The sequence below is a fragment of the Neopelma chrysocephalum genome, unplaced genomic scaffold (genome assembly GCF_003984885.1).
Source record: "Neopelma chrysocephalum unplaced genomic scaffold, ASM398488v2 Primary Assembly neopelma1_101, whole genome shotgun sequence".
Lineage (NCBI taxonomy): Eukaryota > Metazoa > Chordata > Aves > Passeriformes > Pipridae > Neopelma > Neopelma chrysocephalum.
In genome coordinates, this window is record NW_020897764.1 from 2,996,789 (window position 1) to 3,022,206 (window position 25,418).

The following is a 25,418-nucleotide window of genomic DNA, read 5'->3' on the forward strand; positions in this document are numbered from 1 at the left end:
CACACACACACACACACACACACACATACACACATCCCCACGAGCCACATCCATCCACGGGATGTTTGGGTGGTTTGAGGGTCCTGGGAGTGTTTTGGGCTTGAGAGCCTTTTGCTCTCAAGGCTTTGGAGAGAAGGAAAACACCCACCCATCACTGAAGGACTGAGAAAACCCAAACCAAACAGATTCAATGAAAGAGAAGAAAACAGCTTAAAAATGGTTTTGATTTTTTTTTTTTTTAAACTTTGGTGAACACGTACTTTGTTGCTCTCTTCTGTCAAGCCCCTTCCCAGCCAACACTGATTTTTTTTTTTCCCTTGTATTTGTTTCCAGCCATCCCATATTACTGACCAGACCGATGGATTTGGTCCTGTTCACAGAATAAAGTCCTTCATTCCCCCTTGGCAAGGGGTGACTTTACCCCCTCAAGGAAAGCTGTCCATCACTGCCATGGTCGACTGGCACAAACCCCCAGTGCTGCTCCATCACTGCTCCCCAGCTTCCCTGGATCCCAGCCTGGGCAATAACCAGCCTCTGCAGCTTTCAGGCAAACGTATAGGGAATTATTTTAGCTATTTCTTTTCATTTGCCCTAACACTCACAGAGTTTCATTATTTTAAAACAGAAATAACCCTTAGAATCATAAAATCATTGGATGGTTTGGGCTGGAAGGGATCTTAAAGGTCATCTCGTTCCAAGCCCCCTGCCACAGGCAGGGACACCTTCCTCTAGACCAGGTTGCTCCAAGCCCCGTCCAAACTGGCCTTGAATATTTCCAGAGAAGGGTCACCCACAGCTTCTCTGGGCAACCTGTTAAATTTTGCTTCTCTTTTCATAGCTAAGGACGCAGAAATGCTCCCACTGCCACACCAGCACTGCAAAGCCTTGATCTCCTCCACGCGGAAGAATTCAAGGATGTATTCACACAAACAACCAATTTCTCACTTTCCTCTTAAGTCTAAGCAACACTTTTCATTTTCAATGAAAGCCAGTGTTAAAATAAACCTGTGTCTGGCGCTGGCCTGAGGATGGAACCTCCCAATACCTTCTTATTTAACCCTTTGCTGAGCCAGGTGGAACTAGCTAACCCCGCAGGGAAGGGGGAGGTGGGATGGAGCAACTAATTTATCCAAAACAACCAAGATCTGATTAATTATTTAATTACCTTCCAGGGACTCTGTGCGTGCTCCCTACCCAGGTTTTCCAGCAGGGACAGAGGCCACAGCCCAGCTCTGCTTTCAACTGGCCCATTTTCTCCTACAACTTCAAATCTACCGTGGGAAGAAATCTGCTTCCAGCTCCCCTCGACCACCGCAGATCCACTCCCCTGGTCTGAGGCTCCATGATCCTGCAGCTGCTCCCTTGGGCACCACCAGGGAGATGACATCCCCCTTCCCTGTACCTGGAGATGGTCCCACAAGGCATGGAGGAGGAGGCACCCAGATCCACAGGCACTGGTCGTCTCTGCCTAATTTTAGGCACTCACTTGGGTTTTACAAAGACCCCCTGGGCTCTTCCTACAGCTCCACTTCCAAAACACATTGGCATCCCCCCAGCCCCAGCATGGGCATGGATTAGCAGAGCTGTGGCTATGAGCAGAGCCGTCCTCACTGAGATTCCCTTCAGGTCCCACCTAAATCCTGATGGTTTCCAACATGATCTGGCTGATGCTGAGCCCTGCCAGCATCGACAGCATTTAAACACCGTTGTCATTTAAACATCCCACAGTCTGTGGCAGGGGTCCCGGGCATCCGTCCGTGGGTGTACCCAGCAGAGACCTCCTGCACCCCGAGAAGACCCCTTTCTTCCCAGACTCACACACACACACACACACACTCGCACACAAACGCAAAGTCAACACGGCTGCTGCATCATCACACCCGACTCCGAGTCGAGCATCACTCCTTGATTGTAACCGCGTAAGGCACAGGACAGATTGAAACGCCGCCCCCCCGGAGCCGCCGGCTGGTCCCACGAGCTCCAGAGGGGTCGGTCCCCTTGGGAACGGGGACACCCGGGTCCCCCCGACTCTGCGGTCCGAGGATCATCTCCTCCGGCTCGGCTGAAGGCCCTGTCTCTGTTCCTCTGCGAAAGGCAGTGATGGCCACTGAGCATCCGATTCCTCCCCCGGTCCTGAGGGTGCTGCCAGCACCGCCGTTGTGCTGGGGGGACAGACCCCATTTGCTGCACTTCCCCCAAGAGATCAGTTACACGGCGAGGGGGGGCGACCCCGGTACCGCTGGCGGCGAGGAGGTTACGTGGTCCCAGGCCAGCACCCGCACAGTCCGGGAAACCCCTCGCTCCGAATTCCCGGCGCCAACAGTCCCGAACGCAGCTTGAAAATCCAACAGCGCGGCGGGTGCCGAGGCAGCGACGAGCGAGAAGGGACCTGCGGGGGCCACTGCCAGGACAGCCCCGGGCAGGGGTCTGACCGCGGGTCCAGCGGCCGCCTCCGTCCCGCCGGCGCTTCCCAACCCCGCTGCCGGGGGCTCAGAGCCCGCAGTTGACGAAGGGGTGTCTCAGCAGGTCCTCGGCCGTCGGCCTCCGCTTCTCCTCCACGAAGATCTGCTTGAGGAAGTTTCGGCAGCAGCTGGAGACGCTGTCGGGGAGCTGGGGGTTGGTGGGCTGGGTGGCGATCTTGAAGATTGCCGCCATGGCCTCGAACTCTGCCCACGGCGGCTTCTCCGTTAGCATCTCCACCACGGTGCAGGCCACGCTCCTGCAACAGCGCCAAGCACAGGGGTGAGGCAGCGGGAAAGGGGCAGGGGTGGTGGCCCTGCAGGTGATGTCTGATCACCTGCCTGAATGGACTGTGTGGGAAGCAAACACACACGAGGTGAGCACAGGTCCCCCAAAGCTCCCTGGTCACACTTGGCACTGGGATTTCCACTCCCACAGCAGGAGTGAACTCAGGAGCCTTGCCTTAAAGCTGGTGGATTTTCTGCCTATGTTAACCATCAGATACTAAGTTTCATAAAACTGCGTGAGAGATCTTATCAGGGCATTCCCCTGAAGGGAAGGCCAGGCACAGGTTCAGACACCATAGTTTCAGCAATACTATGTAGCTCCCCAGGAAGCTGAGCCAGAATAAAACATGTTTGCTCATTCTCAACTGAGGTGTATCTGAGAAAGAACACATCAGATGAGCAGCAAAGAGCCTGTGAGGTTTCCCTCTGTGTGCTGAGGAGTCCTTGTCTCAGCAGGGACACTCTGCCACCTCCATTCATAGCTGATCCTAAAAAAATTAAACCACATTTCCCTTTCATCAGCCAGGGGAGGTGGTGCAGGGTACATGGCCGCCTGCTAAGGACTCCCTAGGTTTCCCCCACCAAATAGGGTTCTCTTGGAAGGACTAGTTTTTGTTGAACCTACTTGCTTGGGCACGCAATGGAAAGCACACTGAAGGCAGTACTTCCTCCTCATTTATTGCAAGGATTAATACTGTTATCCCAACTCTTTCAGGCTCCATCTGACATCCTTCACAAATCAAATCATTCACAAGCAGCCAGTAGTTTTTGTTGTCTTCGTGCCTGAGCCACATGCAAACATCCAGGAGCAGATTTTGAAAGGCCTCTTAAGATCTCCTGAGCCTCTGAGCTCGGCTTAGCAACCTAAAATCAGGGCTGCCAAAACTCAACAGCTCTTTTAGTGAACTTCGTTATCAACCTGCTTTCCAGAATTGAGAGCAGTTATGGGACTAAGCTGAACATGATACTCACACACGACAAGAGCTTCCAAAAGCAAGCTCTGATTCTGATTGCTCCTGTTTTGGGATCTTCAGCTACAACATGCTCCCTCTGGATATCCACATGGCTGATCCTAACATACGTCTCCTATTTCCATCCTTTGCACTGCTTCCAACTACTGGCTACACCTGTTTGCTCCCATTACAACTTCCCCAAAGGATTGCTTGATTTAAGCAGCAGCGGTGGGGTTTGTCCTGTATCCCTTACCACACATCAGCTTTCCTTCCGTAGCCCTCTCCACTGATAACCTCTGGGCTCATCCAGTACGGTGTTCCCGTGACAGATTTAATCCCAGTCCCAGACATGCAGATGGTCTGGATGCGTTTGCTGGCCCCAAAATCTCCAAGTTTCACATTTCCAGCAGAATCTCTCAGGATATTGGCACCTGGGGCGAAAAGCAAAGACAAAACCCCAAGAGATGAAAGCAACAACCTGAACTGAAGTGGCCACAGTGAGGAGAGCAGGAAGGGCACAGGCACAGAACCAGGCACGAGGGGGCCCAAAGGGCCGTGGTGGGGCTGGACTCAGCATTATGTAAAATCCTTTTCTCCTAAAGCAGCTGCTCTCCAAGGGGGTTGACTCCCACCAGCCCCTCACTCAGCACGTTTCCCAAATGAGCAGTGAATGGGAGCCGACAGATCATCCTCCCCACCCACAGACAGCAGAACAGAGCCCCAGACCTCTCTGAATGCCAGAGCCTCTCAATTCCTGGGTTACACCAGGTTTTCACATGTGCAGGGGCAGTTAACAACAATCCCTCTCGAGAGAAGACAGCACAAGATTTTGGTTTCAGCTGCACATTCAAGATTTTCATGGTTCAAGCTGGTGAAGGGCAGGGGCAAAAATACTTTAAATGTGAGATCCCAGCACCATGCTGTGCACAAGAATTTATACTGGGGCCGGGGGAGGCTGGGTTGAACAAATCCAAGCAAGCAAGAAGCCTCTCTGTCATCCACTCACCTTTAATGTCCCTGTGGACAATCATATTGCTGTGTAGGTAGAAGACTCCCTGCAGGATCTGCCTGGTGTACTTCCGTGTGACGTTCTCGGTCAGAGCACCGTAAGCTTTTAGCTGGTCCTTTATTGAGCCCTGTCATAAAGAAACAACATGAACCTGCCGTAAGGACCAGCAGAACTATCGTGTCACAGGAACTTTTTAAACTTTCCTGACCACTTTATCATCCAGCTCAAAAAAAACCCCAAACCATTCTGTGTAGAAACAGCAAGATAAAAGTCCACTTAGTGCTGAACGGAGGAAAGATTTGTCCTCATGTCCCAGATCCCAGCAGAGAAAAAGGTCTGTGCTTCCTCCTGGCAGCACTACAGACCTTTTTCCCCCTCTAGTGGCTGGATGGGTGTCACCAGCTCATGGAGATGGACCAAACTGATGAGGAATTACAACTCAAAGTGAGAAGATCAACTCGACTAATTAAAGTCATAGAATCTTTATGGTTGGAAAAGACCTCTGAGATCATCAGGTCCAACCATTAACCCAGCACTGCCATTCAACACCAAGCCATGTGTTTTCTGAACACTTCCAGGGTTTTCTGCTCATTTCCCTGGGCAGCCTGTTCCAATGCTTCACCACCCTTCTAGTGAAGGAATTTTTCTAATACTCAATCTAAATCTCCCTTTTCCCTATTGTTTCCCCTTGTCCTATCATTTGTTACCTAAGAAAAAAGACCTGCCCCACCTGCCTACGACCTCCTTTCAGGTAGCTGTAGAGAGTCAGTTCTTGGGCCCAAGAGAACTCAGTCTTCTATGAAGCTTCCTCCCAAAACTTCACACAGCAAGAAGCACCCACGGCCATGAGGGACAACCACCCTCTCACAACAAAAAGACCCAGGGCAGACAATTTGCTACTAATTGAATCTCTCAAACGGGTTTGATTTTATTGATCAAAGAGGAAAGCACGCAGAGGTGCACATATTATCATCTGCAAGAGGCTGACACCCTTGGCTTTAGCTGCATTTTCTGTCTACTTGGAAGTTGGATGCGTCTCACTGCACCAGAGCCGGGTTTTAGCAGGATGAACCAGAGGAAGATTTGGGGTTCACACCCAGCTCTACCTCCAGCAGTCAGGTTAGTTGGGAAGCAGGAGGGGAAACTCATGCTGTTTCTGCCTGTTCTGCAGCTCTGGGGTTGATCCAAGACTGCCAGTCCTTCTTTTCTGGGAACAGTGGCTGCTCTGCTCCAAGTCAGTCTGTCAAACTTTATCAGCTTTTCCACATCCACCCAACTCTGCTGTTGCTCTGCCCAGCTACTGTTTTGGCTTCTTTTGAGGCTGGTGGTGATCCTGTGGATGGGCCTCTCCTTTCCCTTTCACAGCACTGCTGGAGCCACCCAAAATGCTCTAAATGACCCCCTCACACAACCTGTATGCAGGGTATGTTCACTCACCCACAACCAAACAAGCTTTCTTATGCTGTCCTCCCTCACCCTGAGGGGGGACATCAAACAAGAAGGGGACACGGGTTCTTTGAGGCCTGTGGTCATTCTGTTTTCCAAGCACAAGTTAAATAAAATAGCTCATGGGCAGGACAGAAACTACAAAGTCAGCTATTAACTGGGTTCATAGGAACAACAAGCTAATGATGCACCCAAGCTTGGCCCCATGAAGATTTTGTCAAGCTGTCTGTCTTAAATTGGAAGTTTGGCCAGACCCAGTACTGCAGAGCTGCTGCCCTGCAAGGTCTGGGAACTCACTCACTTCCACTGGCCTTGGAAACCAGAGCTCTGAGCTGCTTTTGTGAAATGAACTGTTGTTTCAGCAGCAAAGTCAATCTGTATTTGGTCAGAGCTCGGGTTTATCATTAAAAAAAACAAACACTGAACTTCCAGCCCTGCTGGACGCTGCCCCAGCATCAAATGCTGGTTTCCTGGCTGCTAACAAACATCGGCACGCTGCGGAATAAGCAGCAAGGGGACTGCTGGAATTCCTGGGATTTACTCCTCTGGGTCCACGCCTCGTGGTGAAACCTTAAAATGAGATGTCTGCCCACAGGGAGAGAGGGAGGACATGGCTTGGAAGGGACTCAGATGCATGGAAGTCCACCTGACCACTCACATGCAAGATGTGTTAGGAGAGCTTCTAGCACGTTTACTAAAGACCAAAATTATTTGCAACCAGATGACTTAATTGTCCCTTCTGACCTTACAAATATCTGTATAAACAAGGGTTTATTCTCCCACACTCTGGGGAACAAATCCAGCTGGACAGGAGGGACTTAGAAGAACAGATCCTCCAGCAATGTAAATAGCGTTATGCTGATTTACACCAACCGATGACTTTGTCTAATGGCTGATGTAATTCACAAGCTCCCAAACAGAAAGAGATGTTCAACTCATCCATGTACATTTTCCAGCCCTGCTTAGACTCCCTCAAAGCTTTCTGACCTTCTTTTTCCCAGGGGCTATTTCATCCTATATCAGCAAAGTCACAAATTGAAGCCGCTCGTGCACGAGAGGATAACGCTCCCCACAAAAAGCTCTGTCCTCAACAGAAGGCTCCAAGTGAGTAACACTGTTTTTAATACACACGTGCTGAAAAGCCACAAATAATTGGTGACAGCTGTGGGAGGACAGTTGTACTATTAGCTCTTCCTGCAGGGATTTGCAATAAATACTTAAGGGTGGGCTCAGGCCACAGTGTTTGGAGCCAGATCCTGGATCACATCCCACATTCACCAAGTGCAGATTCCAGACTGTGAACACACCCTGCTCCAGGATTCAAACCTAAAACCTGCCTGCAAGGCTTTTCGTTTCACCCAGTGCACGTTGAGGGGCTTCACCATGACATCTGACTCACATCCTAAGCTTTCCCAAGCCCTTAGGGATGCATCCAGTGCTCTGGTTTAGCTCATCAGCTATAGAGCAGCTCAGCTGGATAGTTTGGCTCCAGATCCAAATTTCACCAAACTCCAGGACAGTCTCAACCTGTTTTCTGCCACTCAGGACAGGAGCCACACTTACCCCTGGCATGTATTCAACAAAGATAGACAGTTTCTTCTCCTCGGGGTCCCTCAGGCACCCATAGTACTGCACTATCCTGTCGTGACGGAGAGTCTTCAGCAGCTGGATCTCACATTCTAAAGCATTCACCTCCTGTAACAAAACAGACATGCTTCCTGGTGAAAGGGAATGGTAACTTTGGGAATATTATCCAAATACTGCTCGATGCTGAGCACACTTTTTGCAGCCCCTGTGAAGCTGCCTGTGAAGAAACTGGCCACAGGAGGCTCAGAAATGAGGAGCACTGCTCTAAGAGAAAGGTAAGGAGAGAGACACATGGGATACACAAGGACTTGGCTTTGAGACAGGTTTACTTATTATTACTTGTGTTCCAGGAGTTTTTCTGGAAAGGTGTAAGTGAAGTCCCCAGCAAAGCTAATGCAGTGCCCAGAGAGGAAAGAAGGTGAAGGGGAGCAAGAAGGACAAAACCAAGGAAGAGCAGCCACACCTGCAAGAGATGATACCTGAGACAGAGCAGGCCAATGTGACCAGGGGACTAAGAGGCAGAGAAGTCACCAGAGCACCTTGATTGGTGCCACAAGCCATTCAGGACCACTCTAGAGAGGGAAAACAACACCCTGCCTCCACACACTGCCTTCCATCAGGGACACAGACACCCTCAGCCTCCAGCCCACAATTCCCCAAGGTGCTGCAGAGCACAGTCCTGCCCTCATACTCACTTTACTTGTCTCTTGGCTGTCAGGATCAAAAGGCACCTGCTTCACCGACAGCTCCCGCCCAGTGTCAGCGTCGTAGCAGAGATAAACCTCCCCAAAAGCTCCTCTTCCCAGCAGCTTCCCCAGCCTCCAGTTCACAGGTGCCTGCAGGGCTGTACAAGAGAGGAGAGGGTTCAAATAGTGCATCAGGGAGGCTTCAGCATCCTCCTGACCCGACAGTGTGCAGGGCAGTCAGTGAGCCACCCTCTCCCAAGGGCACCAGGACAAACCAGTTTTAGCACTGGTGCTACTGGCATGGGGGGATGTCTCCCAGTCTGCATTAGCACAAAGCAGTATCAAGTCCCCAAAAAGTCCTATTTCATTAAGAGTCCTTCCTCCAAAAACTGTTTTCTTAGCCAGTGTTGGACTTGCCCCTCTGCTCTGGGAGTGGTTAGCAAGATACAGCATGGCTGAGCAGCAACCCAGGCAGGGACCAGTAAGGACTTTTTTTATCTCACTGCTCATTCCTAGGTTGTTATTTATCACTGAACAGGCCCCAAATGCACCAAGTTCTACAGTATGGGCAGTTTTGCAATGGCAGAGGAGCCTGGGTGCTGGGGTGACAGCAATGTAATCCAAGGAGTGGAGCCTCTGGATGCATTTGCTCCCACAACCCAAGTCTCCCTGAAGCTTCTGCTGCATGAGCACACTGACAGTCCAACACACAAGCAATTTTCTGCCACCCAGTAAGTGCTGAACACCAGCTGACGCCCCCAAGGCCAAGGTAAGATACAGTGTGTTGTATTAAATCATTCTCATTGAGACACAAGCTCATGAATGTGCCTCGTGCTGGGGGTGCTTTCACCCATGGTTGACTCAGCTGCTCATGGTAACTCAGCAGGTCTTCGTAACTCAATTCTGTGTTGAGATCCAGCTCTGCTGAGACCTCAGGCACTCGGGGCTTTGGTTCACTCACAGTTCCTCGCTTTCGTAGGGGAGGTGCTGAAGACCTGCAGACCCTTCTCACAATTGTTCCAACATTTGGGCCTGTACTCATCATACTGCAGCGTGCTGAGCTTGCTGTCCCCGTTAAAACTCTTGGTTCTGCTGGAGGGGACCAGCTGGAACAGGTTCTCCTGCGGGAAGTAACTCCTGGGGAAAGTCCTCCGACCTGCAGGAGAAAAAGGGGGAAAGTTACAGCAAGAACACACACACCAGGTTGGACCTACCTGTCACCACCTTCTCACGTCACTGCCCAGATCCTCACCTCTTCAAATTAAACAAAACAACTGTAATTAAACTGAAGCAAAGCCCTGCAAACATGTTAAATTCAATTTAAGAGTTGATAACAGCAGGAATTACATCTAATGCAGGTGCTTCCAGAGGGGTTTGCAACTGTTTAATTACATTAGGGGGTTTGTTGGCTGTTAATCACAATTAAACATTGAACAGGCAGGGATTTACATTGCAAATTATCCCTGCCATCCCCTAAGTCCATAACGCAAATGACCACACAGCAGTGCCAGTCCTGCTTTCACAGGGGTGTCAGTGAGAGATGAAGTTCATTCTGGAAGGCTCAATATGCTCTCTGCATGTACTCACTACTTTTTTCCCAAGGGAATTTGATTCTAATTCAGTTTGGCCTCCCACCACTTGCAGTCTCACACAGTGGAGGAAAGAGCAGGAAAAAGGTGATGGAGTGGTCCCCAAAGCACAGAACTCAACAGCTGAAAACAGAGAATAGAACAGAAACTGCTACCCTGAAATTGCTCAGGGATTTCCTACAGCTCTGTGAGAAACCTGCTGTAAAGGTCACAAAACAGCATCCTCAAAAACAAGCAATTTAGGGAAACCGAAAGGTTGACTTTGCCAGGGATGAGAAATGCCAATCACCCACATGGCTAAGTTAAAACTGCAGGTGTGAGCAGCGGAGGAGCTGAGCACTGACTTTCCCACAGGCCGTAGATGCTCAGCACTTCCCAAGAGCAGAGCCTCAAGGTCGCACAGAGGATGCTCCTCAGAATACACAAGTGAATCCCAAATTCCTTGGAGGTTCTCCCTTTATTAGAAACCTCTCCTTCCCAGGTCTTTCCAGTCCTAAGCACTGCCACAAGCCATCAAGACCTTGGAAGGATCATCCACCCTTTTCTTACCATCACTGTAGTCCTTGCGGCTCTGGGAGAGGTGGTACTGCCTCGGGAACGTCCCGCCTTTCCCAAACCGCTCGCAGAACGGGATGTCGAAATCTGACAGGAGGGAAGAAGACACGCATGTTTCCGAGATCAGCTCCGCATCAAATGCCCAGAGTGTTTCTTACGGGAAACACTGAATTACAGGGAAGAACGAGGTGACAAGCTGTTCATTTACACAACCCTACATTCCCCAAGGCTCCCTCTGAATTCGGTCCACAGTCACACACTCCTCAGTGGAAAATCAGGGTTAGACACACTGCTCTTGGTGCCCCTAAGGCAGAGGTTTAACTGCTGACTTTATGGACCCTGGCCCACACTGTTCAAGTGCAAGGCAGAGGATTAACATGAACCATGCCTAGTTTCCAAGGCAGAGCACTAAACGTCTTATTTGCACATGGAAAACACAAAAATCAGTGTGGATACAGAACTGCCAGGCAGGGTCAGGCCTAGATCCATATACCCAAAACCTTTGCTCTGAAGTCAGTTATTTCCGGGGAAATGCAGAAATCCAGCACTTGTGCCAATACCGGACAATCTCTCCCCTCTTTCTTCTCAGATGCGACTCCTCACCTCTGAAAGCCAGGGACCAATTTATACCTCCAGAGCTCCAAACTTTTATATTTACTTTGATTAAATGCTAGAAAGATAGAATATACAGAAGGGATTAAAGACCATCAGAGTTCAGAAATGGGATGATGAGAGAGACGGATGGACATAAGAGATAAGGACATTTTTTTTTAATAAGAGCCACAGCACAGGAAGCCATTGCTGGTAGCACCAAATAACTTGAGATTGAAACATCCCTCCCCATCTTTCACCTGCTGTTTTTCCTCCCTCCAGTTCTAATGACACAGCCAGTTCTGATTGTTTGTTTGTCTTAGCCTGGGGCCAGCAGCCGCTCCTTGGAGTCTGTTCCTGGCCTCTGCTGCTCTTCAGCATTGATTGCCAAAAGGAGCACATAATGGCTGAAATATGGTCAGCAGGAGAAGCAACAAGGACAGGGCAAGAGGTTCTCGGGGAGCCACGTGTGAGCGATGGTGCCCAGTGGTGTCTCAAAGCAAAATGCCACGGGGGGAGCATTAAAAACCTTCTGCAACGTGGACTGACTGCAGCTTCATCTCTGCAGTTCAATCTAGAAATCCTGCCTCAGGCCAGGAATGAGTTCTCCTGCCACAGGCTGGCTGCCATTTGCTCATTTTTAATAGTGCAAGTCATTACAATATTGCAGAGTTTCCATGATTTAACCAGCTGGATGTTTATAAGTGATTAAGCAGTAACTTATGATCCCTGCAAGTTACCAGTAAGTTTCTCTAACAGCATTTGCACTACTGCAGATCATTGTTAATGCAAGTAGAAAAGGTGTAACTCCCTAGAGAGAGTTGGGTTTTGCTCTGTAGGAAGTGGAGATCCAGAAGGGACAACTCCCAGGTACTATCAGAGACAAAAGGTGACCCCACAAGGCTGTTTGCAGCTTGTCAGCACCTCACAGTTTTCTCCAAACACAAGAGCACGGCCCTCTCAGCAACATCTTCCAACACAGATCTCTCAAAAGCTTTACTTGCTTATATTCATCTACTTCACGGCCCTTGCTGCCCAGTTTGGACTGTTGTTGCTGTAAATTGATACCCAAATCAGGCCCAAAGGTTCTTCAGTGCTACCAGCACTGCTGCAGAGTCAAGAAGGATTAATGAAGACAAGAGCAGCCCTGCCTGTGTTTGATGCTCTGGGTCTTTTAATTTTAGAGAACATTCAGGTTTGATCATTGCAGGGTCAATTCTGAAGTGTAACCTAAGCAGTGGGGCTGGTTTGCTTGATTGCTTTTAATTACTTTCCATGCAGTGCAATCTCTCTAATAGCCTTTATCCAGCCTCTTCACTACATACTTTTTATACTTTTAAGCAAATACAAACCACCAAGAGTGCTCACCCATGCAATCAAGGCTGTCTTTGGGATGGCTCTTCCTTCCAGGAACAGGGGTTTGGGTAAAAGGAGGGCTGCAAAGAGATGAAAAAAAAAAAAAGCAGGATACATTTATTATATCAGAAAGGCTATGGAATTAATAGACTCTGGAAAGGACAGGCTAAACCACAAGCTGCACTGATCGCTGAGCTCCCATCCTCATCCTGCACAAGAATGAAGATTGGTTTTCTTTACTGGATCACAGCTTGTTCCTGTGGCAAACAAAAGAGATGCTGCAAAAACCACAGTCACCAGGCTGAAAAGAAGCAGCCAAAGATCAGAACACCTGTGCACAAGGCTGCACAGGAGGGCTGCAGATTTCTCTGCCCTCAGCACTGAGTATTCAACTATGCAACTCTGCTTTCTATGAGCATTGTTCAGTTGCTGCAGATGTACACACTCAAGTCCTTCAGTCATGCCCAATTCATGCAGGTTTCCCCTTTTCTGCAACATCATCCCCCACCCTCCTCTCACAGGAGGGTCTGTACCACCACTGGGAACATGCACACTCCCAGGAGGGAGAGTGTGGGATTGGTGCCTCAAGGCTCAAGGTCTTTAAAGTACACTGAGATGACAAAGCACTGCAAGGGGACCTCAGCAATCCCAGTTTCACCCCAGGCTCTGTAAGGGCCAACAGGGTGATCTGGACACATTGCTTTGCCACTCTCCCTTTCAACAATATGGGCACAGAGCAGAAATCAGCTTTGTGAAGTGCTCTGAAACCTGCTCACATCCAAGTTGACCATTGTTATGGCAGAGAGGAATTTGTTGTGCTGTTCCTAAGCCTCAGCCTGGCCACCATGCCTGGTAACTCGCTCTGCTCCCTGGAGCTGATGCCATCCCAAGGAATTGGCTGCAAGGGCTCAGCTACGTCTTTGCAGGAATAGTCTCACTCCTCTTTCTGCCTCGGAATAACACAGCCCTTCTTGGGCCTTTTCCAGCTCCTTAGACCCCATGACTGAACACACCTGCCTGCTTTGCATGTGAAATCAAGCCATACCACCCTCTCACAAACACGCCCAGAACTCTTCTCTCAGTTCCCAGCACAAGTGTTACAACCAGCCCGCGCTCCTTCTGCTGCTCTTCCCGGCAAAGTCTGTGCAGAAGCAAAGCTGGGGCAGAGAGGCCGGGAGCACAGGGAATCCAGCTTCGATACGGCCGTAACAATGAGCAAATACATCACAGGAAATTATTAAAAGCCACAAAAAGGAAATGGACCACGATGCTGAGACAGATCCAAAGCGCACGGAGCAGCAAACCCGAAGCACGCTACACAATCAACCCGACGCAGACCTGCTGGAACACAGCCCCGGTGCTGGATGGCAAAAGCAACAGCGGAAAAAAATAGAAAATCTTTGATGCAGATGGAAAAAAATAATATACTGCTTCCCAAAAGGACACAGTGTCTTATGCACAGCAGCAAACATACAGTTTCTGTGCACGCGTGAGCTGGGACCGAGCAGCCGCATCAGCCATTGAGTCCCAGCCTGGGTTAGTACAACGTGTCCCAGTTGCTTCCTGCTGAGAAGCTAAACTTAGTTATTGCTTGTCTGGTGTCCTCAGCACCTTGACTGACACGTCTGTGGCTGCTGGCAGTGCACAGGGGCTGCAGAGTTTACCAGTGGTCAATGGAGAGCAGACAGCATGCCCGGGGAGGAGGGGACATGGAGAGGCTAATGGAGTATTGACCTGGTGACTGCAGAGAGCCACAGGGGTGGGAGGTACTCTGAGGGTGGGGAGGCCCTGGCACAGATTGCCAAGAGAAGCTGTGGCTGTTCCATCCTTGAATTGTTCAAGGCCAGGTTGGATGGGGCTTGGAGCAACCTGGTCTAGTGGAAAGTGTCCCTGCCCATGGCAGGGGGGTGGAACGAGGTGATCTTTAAGGTCCCCTTCAACCCAAACCATTCCATAATTCTATGAGAGGGGTCTGACAAAAGAAGAAAACCTGGGCACACAAAGCCAGGCTGTCTTTGTCCAGCTCAGATTACTGCAACTCAAATCGTACCATCCCACAGACATCTGTGCTAGGATCTGGTTTTCAGCATTAAAGATAAATTTGTTTCGCTCAGGTGCATCCTCATCCCAGCAGAAATCTCAGGGGATGCCGCTGACTCCACTTCTCTCCCGCTGTGGAGCAGAGGCTGCATTTCAGCTGGTGAACATGGTGGGAAGCACAACTCACCTGTCCACAGATCTGTCCAGCGACTGGCAGCTCCCAGACAGCGAGTTGTCAGGGCTGATGAAAGCTTCAAGCATCTGACAGTGAAAGTAAAGGGGAAACAATGAAACCATGCACTGCAGCTCCTCAAGCTCCAGAACCTCTGCAGAATCAACAAAGCTGTCCAAAGCCAGCTGATTTACACCAGCTGATGCCAGTCCCACAGGGATGAGACTCAGTCTAACAAAAATTTTCTTCCCAGTGGAAATCCACTTATGATGCCCTCTCTGCCTTTTTTGTTCTTTCCAACTGCTGTTTGCCAATAGCAGGAAAACTGAGGCAAAGATAATTAGCGCCATGATGCTCAAAGCATGAGGAGAAGTCAACGAGATTCAAAGTGTTCAAATATGATAATAATAACAATAATAATACTAAAAGAAAATATGTATCAGGACACAAAAGATGTGCCCAAGGCCAAGTGGATATTGTGTACCACAGCCAGGACTGCAACCCTGGACTCCTGACTTCCCGAGCTGCCCTGGCACACCAGCCCAGCCTTCGTCTCCGCTGATAAGCGCAGCATCATCAGGGTTTTTGGCCGGAGGAACCGGCTTGGCTCTCACCAGCTCAGTGAGTCAAAAGCTGCATTTGTGTTGCTTCCTGGATGAGACATTGTACTGGCCGGGGTTATTTATAGCTGGTTAGTAACAATAGAGGGTTTGTATGGAGTGGTAAACCCAGGGGCTGTGTGCACTTCCACATGGAGCAGAGCCTGCTCCGGGCCACGGTGTGCTGCAGGCAGCACCACGCTCTCTCCTGGCTGCACACACTGCTCAGCCCTGCTCCACAGCCAGCCCAGCTCACTCCCGGGAAAGCTGAGCAACGAGGGTTAAACACCACGTGGAGTCACACTTTGCTGGTTCCCACATCGCTCCTCCTTCCCCAACAGCCTCCCTTTCCATGTGCTGTTCCTGTAAGACCTCCTCAACCGGTTGTCACAACAGCTCCTGTTGTTTTGGCTGGACAGGCCCAACTGCAAAGTGCAATTTTTCTCTGCTTCCCAGGTTTTAAACCAAAACCCTCACCCTTCAAAATGCATCAGCCAAAGAGGATGAAGACCTCTCCTAAAACCCACTCCCTGCCTCTGCCAGTCATGCCAGGTCTCTCCCAGCAGCTAATGCTGAAACACACTAATTTCTCAAAAGCATAAAATTGGGAATTGGAGCATTCTCCATACTCAGCCTCTGTTCATCTGCCAGGCTGGTCTCAAGACCACAGTTACATCACAGGCTTGCACAGGGGCATCCCCCAATGGGCAGCAAGCTCCAGCTTCTAAGTGGTTTTCTGCGAGGCACATATAGAAGCAGCAGTACAAGGACAAAGGGCAAAGCCCATATAGGGAAAAGCCCATATAGGGAAAAGCATGGCTGCTCAATGAGAAAAGGAAAAAAACCCAAACCACCCTCAAACTCCCTTTTTCCCCGCATTTAATTCACCAGAGAAGGGCTGCAAGCCACCCACAGTGTGATGCTGGGGAAAAGCAAGGAGAGCATCTGGGAACCTTCATCAGGAGCAGGCTCAGGGCTCTGAACTGATGGAGCTCTGTGAACAGCTGGAGGAGCTGCACTGATTTACACCCAAAGGGGGTCATGGGGACCCTCCCCTGCATGCACACACTTTGTCTTAATCCTCCCTAACGTGTTTGGAAGGCATGTGAAAACAACAGAAAGCCAACTTCTGGCTTGCAGGGAGCACACGATACATCTGCACTCTGACACTGCCAAGACTCACCCGGAGTGACTGCTCCTTATTTTATTAATGGCTGTATAATAAATCGTTGCAAACACAAACTTTGCCATGGAAACACTGGCACAGCCTGCACACAAAAGGGGAGCCAGTGGGTGCTATTGGAGCGTAGGGAATGAATGCACATCTCCCCAGGCCAGCACAGCACCCTGACAGAGTGAACTTAGTGCCTTCCCAAAGTCCATCCACATCCCTCCTGCAAATTGTGGATCTTCACCCTGCACTCCCAAGAGCTTAACGAGAATGACTTATGTTCCCAGCTGACTTCACAGGATCCACAGCTCTTCAGAGTTAGAGCTATAGCTTGAGCAGAGAGGAGAGAGAGGGAGATGTAAGCTGCTCCCCTCCAGTCCCTCAACACTGCAGAGTTTTCCCCATCATGGGCACCAGTTTGGCTGGAGGAAGGGGTACTGCTCATTACTGAAGAGCTTGCTGCTCTTTTAATACTGAGAGTCTGGAATACACAAACTCCTTATTCAAAGAGGAAAAAAAAAATATATACATGGGAGAGGAACAGAGACACAAAACCACAGAGAGAGGCTGTGGGCAGAGCCAAGAACTGTAACTGGAGCTCAGGCAGAAACTGCACATGGGAAGCAGCAGGAGCTGCTGATATCCCCAGGCTGTTGCAATCACAGGCAATCGGTTGCTTGGCACATTCCCTCATGGTCCACGGGATCTGGGAAGGCTGCAGCCACGATGGCCTGGCAGCTGGTGCACACGTGTGCCCCAGATCTCTGCTCCTCCAGAGCTACCTGAGGTGCCCGAGCACATTTGCCATCCCCACTGCAGCTGGCTTCCAGGGTTCCTGGAAATCGGGCCTGCCATTTCTCAGGCATGCCAAGCCTGGGGGCACCCATTCCTGGAAAAAGCTGGCCTGAGCCCCACGCACGGCCCCCGCTGGGGATGTAACCGTGGGAACAGCTCCCACAGCTCAGCCTCCCTCGCTCCCAACGCTGTCCCAGTTTAACCCACACAGCCCAGCCCCACTCACATTCTGGTCCATGGTCTCGGGGATGAACTCGCCCTCGCTGTTGATGCTGGTGTAGGATCCTTGGCGGGCGATCTGCTGCTGCTCCTCAGGAACACTGCCCGGGGGCGGAGAGCTCCGGCCGGTGTGCAGAGAGCCTGGGACATGGGAAAGGCACAGGTCAAAGGGGGGACCTGCCAGCCCAAGTCCTTCCAGAGATGCTGTTCCAGTGATCACAGACCTCCTGGAGATGCTGCTGGGTTTGAGCTTGTGTGGATGGGAATGGAGGATCTAGAGGTGTGATATTGTTTATGGGCATCCCGCAAAGTGTTTGCAACACGGAGAGTTTGTTGCTATGGGGCCACATAACATGTAGCAGACTTGACTTCAACCCACCCTGGATGCTAAGAGCTGTGCACTGTATCCAGGCGTGCTGCTGATGCCAGAAAGGAAAGGGCTCCAGAGTTTTGTTGTGATACAATCAGTCAATCTCAAAGCAAACCACAAACTCCAAACCCACCTCCCCTCTTTGACCTCCGGGCCATTTCCTCCCTGGAGCACGTCACTGCCTTGTTCAGCAATCTGGGAAACAGCCCAGGTGAACTGAGTGCAACATCCCTTCAACACTTCTTATACGGAAAACGATTTGTGCTCAAACACCCTTCTCTATCCTTTCCCAACATGAAATTAAAGATGAAGGAAAACCAGCTTCCATTTTGCACCTGGGAGAGAACTCTGCAGCTTACTTACGTAGATGACCCATTCCTCCCCCTTATTCCCCAAATCCACTCTAACTGATTCCTTGTGCCTTTTTACGTTTTGGGTCTTGTTGCCCTTGCTTGGCCCAGATGCACAGGCCTGGCTCCACTTTCTCTCTGTGGTTACTCCCCTCCATCCCTGCTCTGTCATCACCTCATGGCAAGGAATTGCTGACGGAGGTCCGTGCTGCTCCGTGCTGGAGCCTTAGCTGGTCGGCATTGTGCAACATGAGCTTTCACACAACACAACAACTTGTTTTTAAGCAGACTTCTGAAAAGCACACATCCTTGAGGAGTTAGGAATCACATGGAGATGTGTTTCCTTACACTTCATATCCATTTTTGCGATGCTCTTGCCAAATCTTTGGTTCACTGCTACCATTTGGTAACAACATGCCCAGGCTAAGCACAAGAGAAAGGGGCTGGGAAGGGGCCTATCCCATCATGAAAAGTCAACACTGACCAATCAACACAACTTCTCCCTCTTCTGCTGCTATTCTGCATCACAGTTACTGTGCCAGGTGGATCTCTGGCACAAATCCATCAGCGTGATCAACACCACAAATCCGAGTCCCCACCTTTCACTTATGCAGATACACATCAGGAGCTGCTAATGTTAACATTGTCACACCAGCACTAAAGATCACTAAATCAGGCTTGCTGGATTTATACCAAACACACAGATATTTCTGTCCCATGATACATCTTCCTTCTCGGATTGTAAAAATGAAAATCATATGGCTTTGAGTTACTTTTTTTTCTTCTTCCTATTTTTTCCTTCACAGATTTCCTGCAGGATAAGAACACAGCGAAAAAACTCCAACTGAAGTAACGCCAAGATCAAGAGGAGAGAATCTCTCAAGTGCTGCAGTGCTCATAAGGACCTGGCTTTTCACCAGCCCTAAAAACAAAACCAGTTGGGAAGTACGGCATCCTCTCTTGGAAGATAAATAAACAAATGTTTAACCATTGAGCAGTTCGGGCACCCTGGATAAATCACTGCATCAGCATCCCCTCCTTTGCTTGGCAGATGCCAATGTGGAATGCAGCATAAGGACTTTTTTGGGTGGCTCTTGCTCCAAAAAGCTGCCAGAGGATTTGGCACAGTGTAACAGCTTCATCTTAGCTCTGCTGAGCATTTCTGTCGCTGCCATGACGAGGTGGGGGTCTGCTCGTGCACTGTTGGGTTCTCTTGCTCCAGTAACTCATTTACTGCCCAGAAAATCTTCGGTATTACAAAGAGCTGTACAAGCCCTGTTTGATTTTGAACCCAGGGAGTTAAATGAGATTTATCACAAGTGCAAGGGCTTTGCACGATCTCGCATTAAGCCTTAGCCTGGAACAACTACTCCCAGCCATAGGTTAGTTGTGTTCGACCTTCCAGAGTCACATTTCCTGCCAAAAAACTTTAAAAGGGGATAAGACACCAGCTATTTCCCAGCAGGTGAGGAAGTTAAACAAAATGCTTAGGCTTTTGCATGCCTGGAAACTGCTGGATTGAACCAGAGCCCTTTCAGCCAGGTTGTTTGGGTAGAAGTGCTGGCCAAAGTAATTTATGCAGCTTCACACCTCCAGGAGCACTGGTTGCTGCTGCTTTGCATCCAGGCATGCCCATCCACTTGGGAGGAACACAGGAGGCGGTGGGAGCAGAGCCCCAGAGCTCAAGGTTGATTCCCTGTTCCAACCCTATCCTGTCCTGTTAAAAAAAAACCTCAGGCAATGCCAGTGCTGCTGAAGGAGTGGGAAAATGGAAAATAGGGGTCAGGCAGAGAGAGAGTGAGAGAGAGAGTGCAACTGTGGTACTCAGTGGGAGACTTAATTCATAGGGGGGGCAACACCAGGTTGATTGGATATACTGGATAATGCTGCTTTACCCACCCTGAGGCAGAGGAAGGAACAGACACAAGCCCAGACGTGCCTGTTTGACACATCATGGATGCTCTTTACACTTGACCTAACACTCAAGAAACAGCAGCAGCACCAGGCAGAGAGAGGAGGCCCCCAGGGGATTGTCCTGGGATGTACAGGATCACATGGCAGCTCCACCGGGGATGGGGCAGGCTGTGAGGCACTTCTTTATAGGCCCATTGCTGGTCAGATCTCAGCAGCTCTGTTTAGGATTCCTGAACTCAGGGAAACTCTGCAGATTGGCACTGCTTGAGCATCTGACCTCGGTTACCCTTTGGGGCAAGGTGCTTTGGGCAGGGATTCCTGCTCCACATGTTACACACACTAATGTAAAGCCATATATTTGAGACCAGAGCACAGCATGTCCCGAGGAGGGAGAACCAGGACAGCACGGAGACTCACAGTCACTGCTGGCACCCACTGGGGTCTTTCATGTTCCCTTCTGTTATTTTTATTTAATAAGTGCCTTTCATGCAGTGTGTGCAGAGCTCGTGGTGCTGCACGTACAGCCAGTTCCCCCGTGCCAGGCTTGGCTCACCTCCGCCTCCGCATTCCCTGGCTTCATCCTCCCCCTGCTCTTCCCAAAACTTCATCCACTACTGATCAGCATCAAGAAGGGAAGAGAAGCCCCTTAAGAGTCAGGGCTGGGGAGGGTTTGCTGGCAGCTGCCTGAGCTCACAGCTGCAGCCAGGGAGAGCCCAGCCCTGGATGACGTTGCCGTGGAGCCAGACGAGGGACATGACGTCAAGATGTGCCGGTGTTCCTCTGAGCCCTGGCAGAAACTCAGGGATCAAGAGGAAGAGAGAAACCTGCAAGACACTTCTCACTCTCAGACTGTCAGGGGGAGGTGTGAGCAGGTGGACCAAATCTCCTTCATTTCTTCTTTTTCAATGGGACCCCTACAAGTCCCGTCCTCTCTACACTGATCCTCTGAGGATGAATTACTGCACCTTGATTTAAGGCAAATTTAGGGTACTTCTATATTAATAAGCAGGACAGAGCCTATTTTCTAGCCCTAAAGCAGCTGGCATGATGCACAGAGCTAAATTTTCCACCTCTTCTCAAAATGAGGTCTCATCCATCCCAGTTCCTGCAATTTTCCTGGTCTGGAGAGGGCTGGCAGGCACACAATGCCACAGCTCAGCAGCCTGGTTTGCCACCATGGAAAACCACTGGAAAAAAAAGAAAAAAATAAAGCTTCTGGAAAAAGTTTCCACTGAAATGGTGATTCTGGAATGGAGCTCCTAAATAATTTGTGGATAATGTTCTGAAACATGTAGTTCCTCGAAGTAAATAAAAACAACCCTCAGTTATCTCAAAATAGAGAACTCAGAAGGATTTTAGTCCAAGTTTCCTGGCACTTGGATGAACATTTGCAGATGCTGGTCACCAAAAGACGGGAAGGGGATTTCCACTGAAAAGGTTTATGCAAAAAAAAAATAAAAAGAAAATACTGACTTTGCATAAGGTTTTTCAGGGACATGGAGTGAAGACATTTTCTGCCCAGCAGAAGCAAAAATAGCCAAGTCTCCCCCAGAACATCTACATCCCTTCCAACGTGCTTCTGCCAATAACATAGAGTTTTATTATTTTTTGCTGCTGTTTACATGGCAGAGTCAGCAGAAAAACATGAGACATCTCAGAAACATGAAGAACATGACCCTGAACTACCTTTTATTATAAAGTCAGTTTGAATCTCCCTTTAAATGTTGCTTCAAGAGAAAAGCTGAACTGAGTTAAGATGGTCTCTTGATAGCAACCACTTTGATGACAGCAGAAGGAAAACACTGTGAAATACCTTGCAACTGAAAGTGAAGAATAGTTTCTCCTAAAGAATTCCCAGCCTCTTAGGCTGTCTTTTGACTATCCACCAAGTTCAGTGAAATCCCTGCTTCAGGGAAGCAAAACACAGGATCATATTTGTCTGTCTATTCCCTGACATTCAGTTTAATGCTCCATTTGAAACACTGCTCTCCCTTTCAGCTCACTGGAGTTCCTACCCAGCTGCTGGATTACCCAGCTCTGATTCAGGAGGTCAAAAATTGCATCTGCTGGATTGTGAACACCTCCTAAACAGAGCTGCAGCAGCTTCATACAGACCCCAGACAACTCCAAAGAGAAGAGTAACCCCCTGTTATCATGCAGAGGGTTTGCTGCAACCTCTTTGCAAACTAACAGCAAGATTGATGGTTTATGTGGAAAAAAAACAGAGGGATGACTGTAAGGTGGGCTGGTTACCTTTGCTTCCTGACTATGTAGCAGTGCTGAGGACACTGGTTTTGGTGCATTAGCAACTGGCCAGGAGAGCTTCCTGAAGATCCCAACATTAGCACACGCTGTGTCCTACATTTACTGCTGCCCAGTCCTCCTCCTCTGTTAGATTAAACCAGCACGTTATGCCCATTCCTCCACTCTGCTATTCAGGCATTCCCTCAAAACCCATCTGTACCTCAGGCTCTCACCCTTGCAGAACTGACATCTCATCCTTTGTCTGCCCTGTCTTAGCTCAGGATGTTCTCAAAGGCACTGACACCTCACAGTCAGCGGTGCAGAGCTGGTTGGTGACTCTCCTGGTACTACAGCAGCTCCAAAACAGTAAGCAAGGGCCAAAACATGGCACAAAAGTTAGCAGGAAAGTCTTAACTTTGGAAGAACTCATCTTCTCCCTAGCACAGCTACACATGGAATCAATTCTGCCCATCACGCTTGGCTCACACATCAGTGACAGCTCCCAGTGCCACAGCTCTCCACTGGCTTACATTAACAGCTTAACAAGTGCCAAAAAAAAAAAAAAAGAGCAGCAGAGATGTTTTGCTCAAGCACAGTTTCTGCTGAGGCTCTGTGCCTTACCATGTATTTGTGTGTGCATTTCACTCAGGGTCATCTGAGTGACTCTGCCAGACTCTGAGCAAACTCTCAAGAGCCATGTGAGCTAGGAAAAAAAAACAACAATAGAAAAAGACAACCCTGGTACATCCAAACACCAGGCCCAAAGAGAGCTCTTGTACATGTACCACCCACCCCTGGCTTCAGTAAGAGCTGGGCATGGCTGCACAAGGGGTATGTTGGACCTACCCTGGAAGAACATTTCCTATATATCATTGTCTGAGATGCAGCAAACCACAGGATATGTTATCAAGGCAGCACAGGCTATGAAGCAGAGAAAGGGCAAGTCCTTGGAGAAAAACACTCTTTTGTTGCACAGAGAAAAGAGTTTGGAAGCATTTACTGCCATATAAATACAGAGGATCTCTGGAGGGTGAAGTATTTCTTCATGTACATTTGTATAGGAGGCCCCACTTTATCCAAGGCTATAATTTCTACAGTTGGTGAATAACTGCATGAAAACAATAAGGATCTGTAGAAATTTCCCTGCAACCTGCATCCACAGATATGGCAGAGAACATTCACTGTGTGAAAAAATCATTAATCCTGCCTATAGGTTGTAATATGAATAAATATACCCGTTACACAGTTCTGTGTGCTGCTTTACCAGTTTTACACAAGGCACCCTGCTCTCCACAAAATCCTCCAAGGTTCTTCAAACAAAGCTCCCACAGCCAACTGATCAACAGGACTTGTCATTTAAACAAGCTCAGAGTATTTTAGAAAGCAAGAAGAGCATAAACTCAAGCACAGAAAACCAAAGAAAGCACCACACGAGACCATGAACAAAATCTACTCCCTGCAGGGCTGCAAGAAGAGACCAGGCATTTGTTGCCAGCCTGGCTTCAGGGGCTGCAGGTACCTACTCCCAGCACCTCTGAAGGAAAGGGATGCTCCCTTTCCTCTGGAATGTGACCACCACAACACACTGCACACATCCATTCTCCTGAGAAACAACAAAACCAGCTACCACAGATGTCATTTCACCCACAAGAACAGAGTGGTGGCATGGGGGGCACACATTTGGTCCTTTTGGACATGCTGAAGCTGGTCCCAGCCCAGGAGCCAAGGAGCCCAAGCCCATTCAGATACATGACTCTGCCAGCTGGGAAAGGGGGAGATACGCCAAGAGAACGACAGCCCGTGGTTAAAGGAATAACTATGTCAAGGTCCCAAACATCCTTGGCTTTCTGTGGATTCTCTCTCTTCGTTTTGATAAAGCTCAGTGGCATCAAATTCATTGGAAATTTTTATCCCTGCATTTTCCCCCCCACCAAATCACACCCTAGGTCCCCTGTTCTCCTCACTTTCGTGCCCAACATAACTCTGCTCAGCACAACCTTGTCCGACCTGTGCAGCTTGCAGAGCGTCCTCCTCAGGCTGAGGAGCTCAGCCTGAGCTCAGCCTGCTGCTCAGGCTGAGCAGCAACTGCACTGAGTCACTGGTGGGGGACATCAGGGTGGCCATCCACACTGTGACACCCACAGGGTTGTGACAAAAAGGAGAAAGGGGGTGGTGGCCAGCCAGTAACAGCACGAAACACCCCGCAGAGCGCTGCGTTTCACCCACCTGTTGAGTATTTGCGCGTCCTCTCGGAGTCCTTGTACAGGGATCCCATGATATCACCCATGGACCTGGAGATCCTCATTTCATGCTGTTTGCTGTTGTTTGGCTGGAGGAGCTGGTAATCAGACAAAGGGAATGATCAGACTTGGCCAGAGCCCTGTGGACACACCATGTGAAACCCTGTGTTTGGCTCCCCGTGACCCGATTACCCAAGAACTATTGAAAAAAAAAAAAAAAGAAAGAAGACGCACGTAATCTGGAGTGATCCAAAAACCATTCACAAACAATTCACATCTGTTTGTAAAAGTCTAGTAAGATTAAGCTCCAATAGATAATGGTAAATGCAGATATTTGACATAAAAGATTGTTCCTGCTCTGCGTTATCTCCAGAAAGATACAGAGATTGATCCCTGGCCTGAAAACACTTGGGACCCCAAAATCAGAACCTCTCCTCCATGCTCCCAAGACTCCAGTGGTAGCCTTGGCACTGCAGGAGGTTCCTCTGTAACAGGGCAGAGGAACAGAGAGCGGAGAGTCAGGTTCTACCAGGGAAGAAAGATAAGGGAAGAGCAAAGAAATGCATATCTAGATGGTAACTTAAATGGTAGAGGCCAAGTCTTACTGAGATAACACGCTACAGGATGCTGTGATTTTGTGGTAATTTCATGTATGACCTTGGAACATGTGTTCCTACACGCAGGAGCTTCAGGAAGAGATGGACCTGCTTTCAAAGGTACGCAGGAATCTACCTGGCTTCTCTGCTCTTAGGAGCTGCCTTGCAATACTGCTGTGTTCCCACAGT

General features: G+C 49.4%; 1 protein-coding gene across 3 annotated transcripts in view; it reads right to left on the reverse strand.

Moving 5' to 3' along the window:
• Positions 1–1,867: 1,867 nt before the first annotated feature.
• Positions 1,868–25,418, reverse strand: part of LOC113973443 (mitogen-activated protein kinase kinase kinase 3-like) — a 76,492-nt gene continuing 52,941 nt past the window's right edge. For 2 of the 3 annotated variants that reach the window (XM_027695544.1, XM_027695542.1), the window contains exons 7-17: positions 24,620–24,731; positions 17,523–17,656; positions 14,747–14,820; positions 12,532–12,599; positions 10,567–10,659; positions 9,390–9,584; positions 8,438–8,586; positions 7,719–7,850; positions 4,707–4,836; positions 3,954–4,131; positions 2,491–2,719 (exon numbers count right to left, since the gene is read on the reverse strand). In XM_027695544.1, coding sequence (XP_027551345.1) covers positions 2,491–2,719; positions 3,954–4,131; positions 4,707–4,836; positions 7,719–7,850; positions 8,438–8,586; positions 9,390–9,584; positions 10,567–10,659; positions 12,532–12,599; positions 14,747–14,820; positions 17,523–17,656; positions 24,620–24,731 — 1,494 coding nt within the window. Of the gene's footprint in view, positions 2,720–3,953; positions 4,132–4,706; positions 4,837–7,718; positions 7,851–8,437; positions 8,587–9,389; positions 9,585–10,566; positions 10,660–12,531; positions 12,600–14,746; positions 14,821–17,522; positions 17,657–24,619; positions 24,732–25,418 lie in introns of all 3 variants that reach the window. The other variant, XM_027695543.1, reaches the window with a different exon arrangement.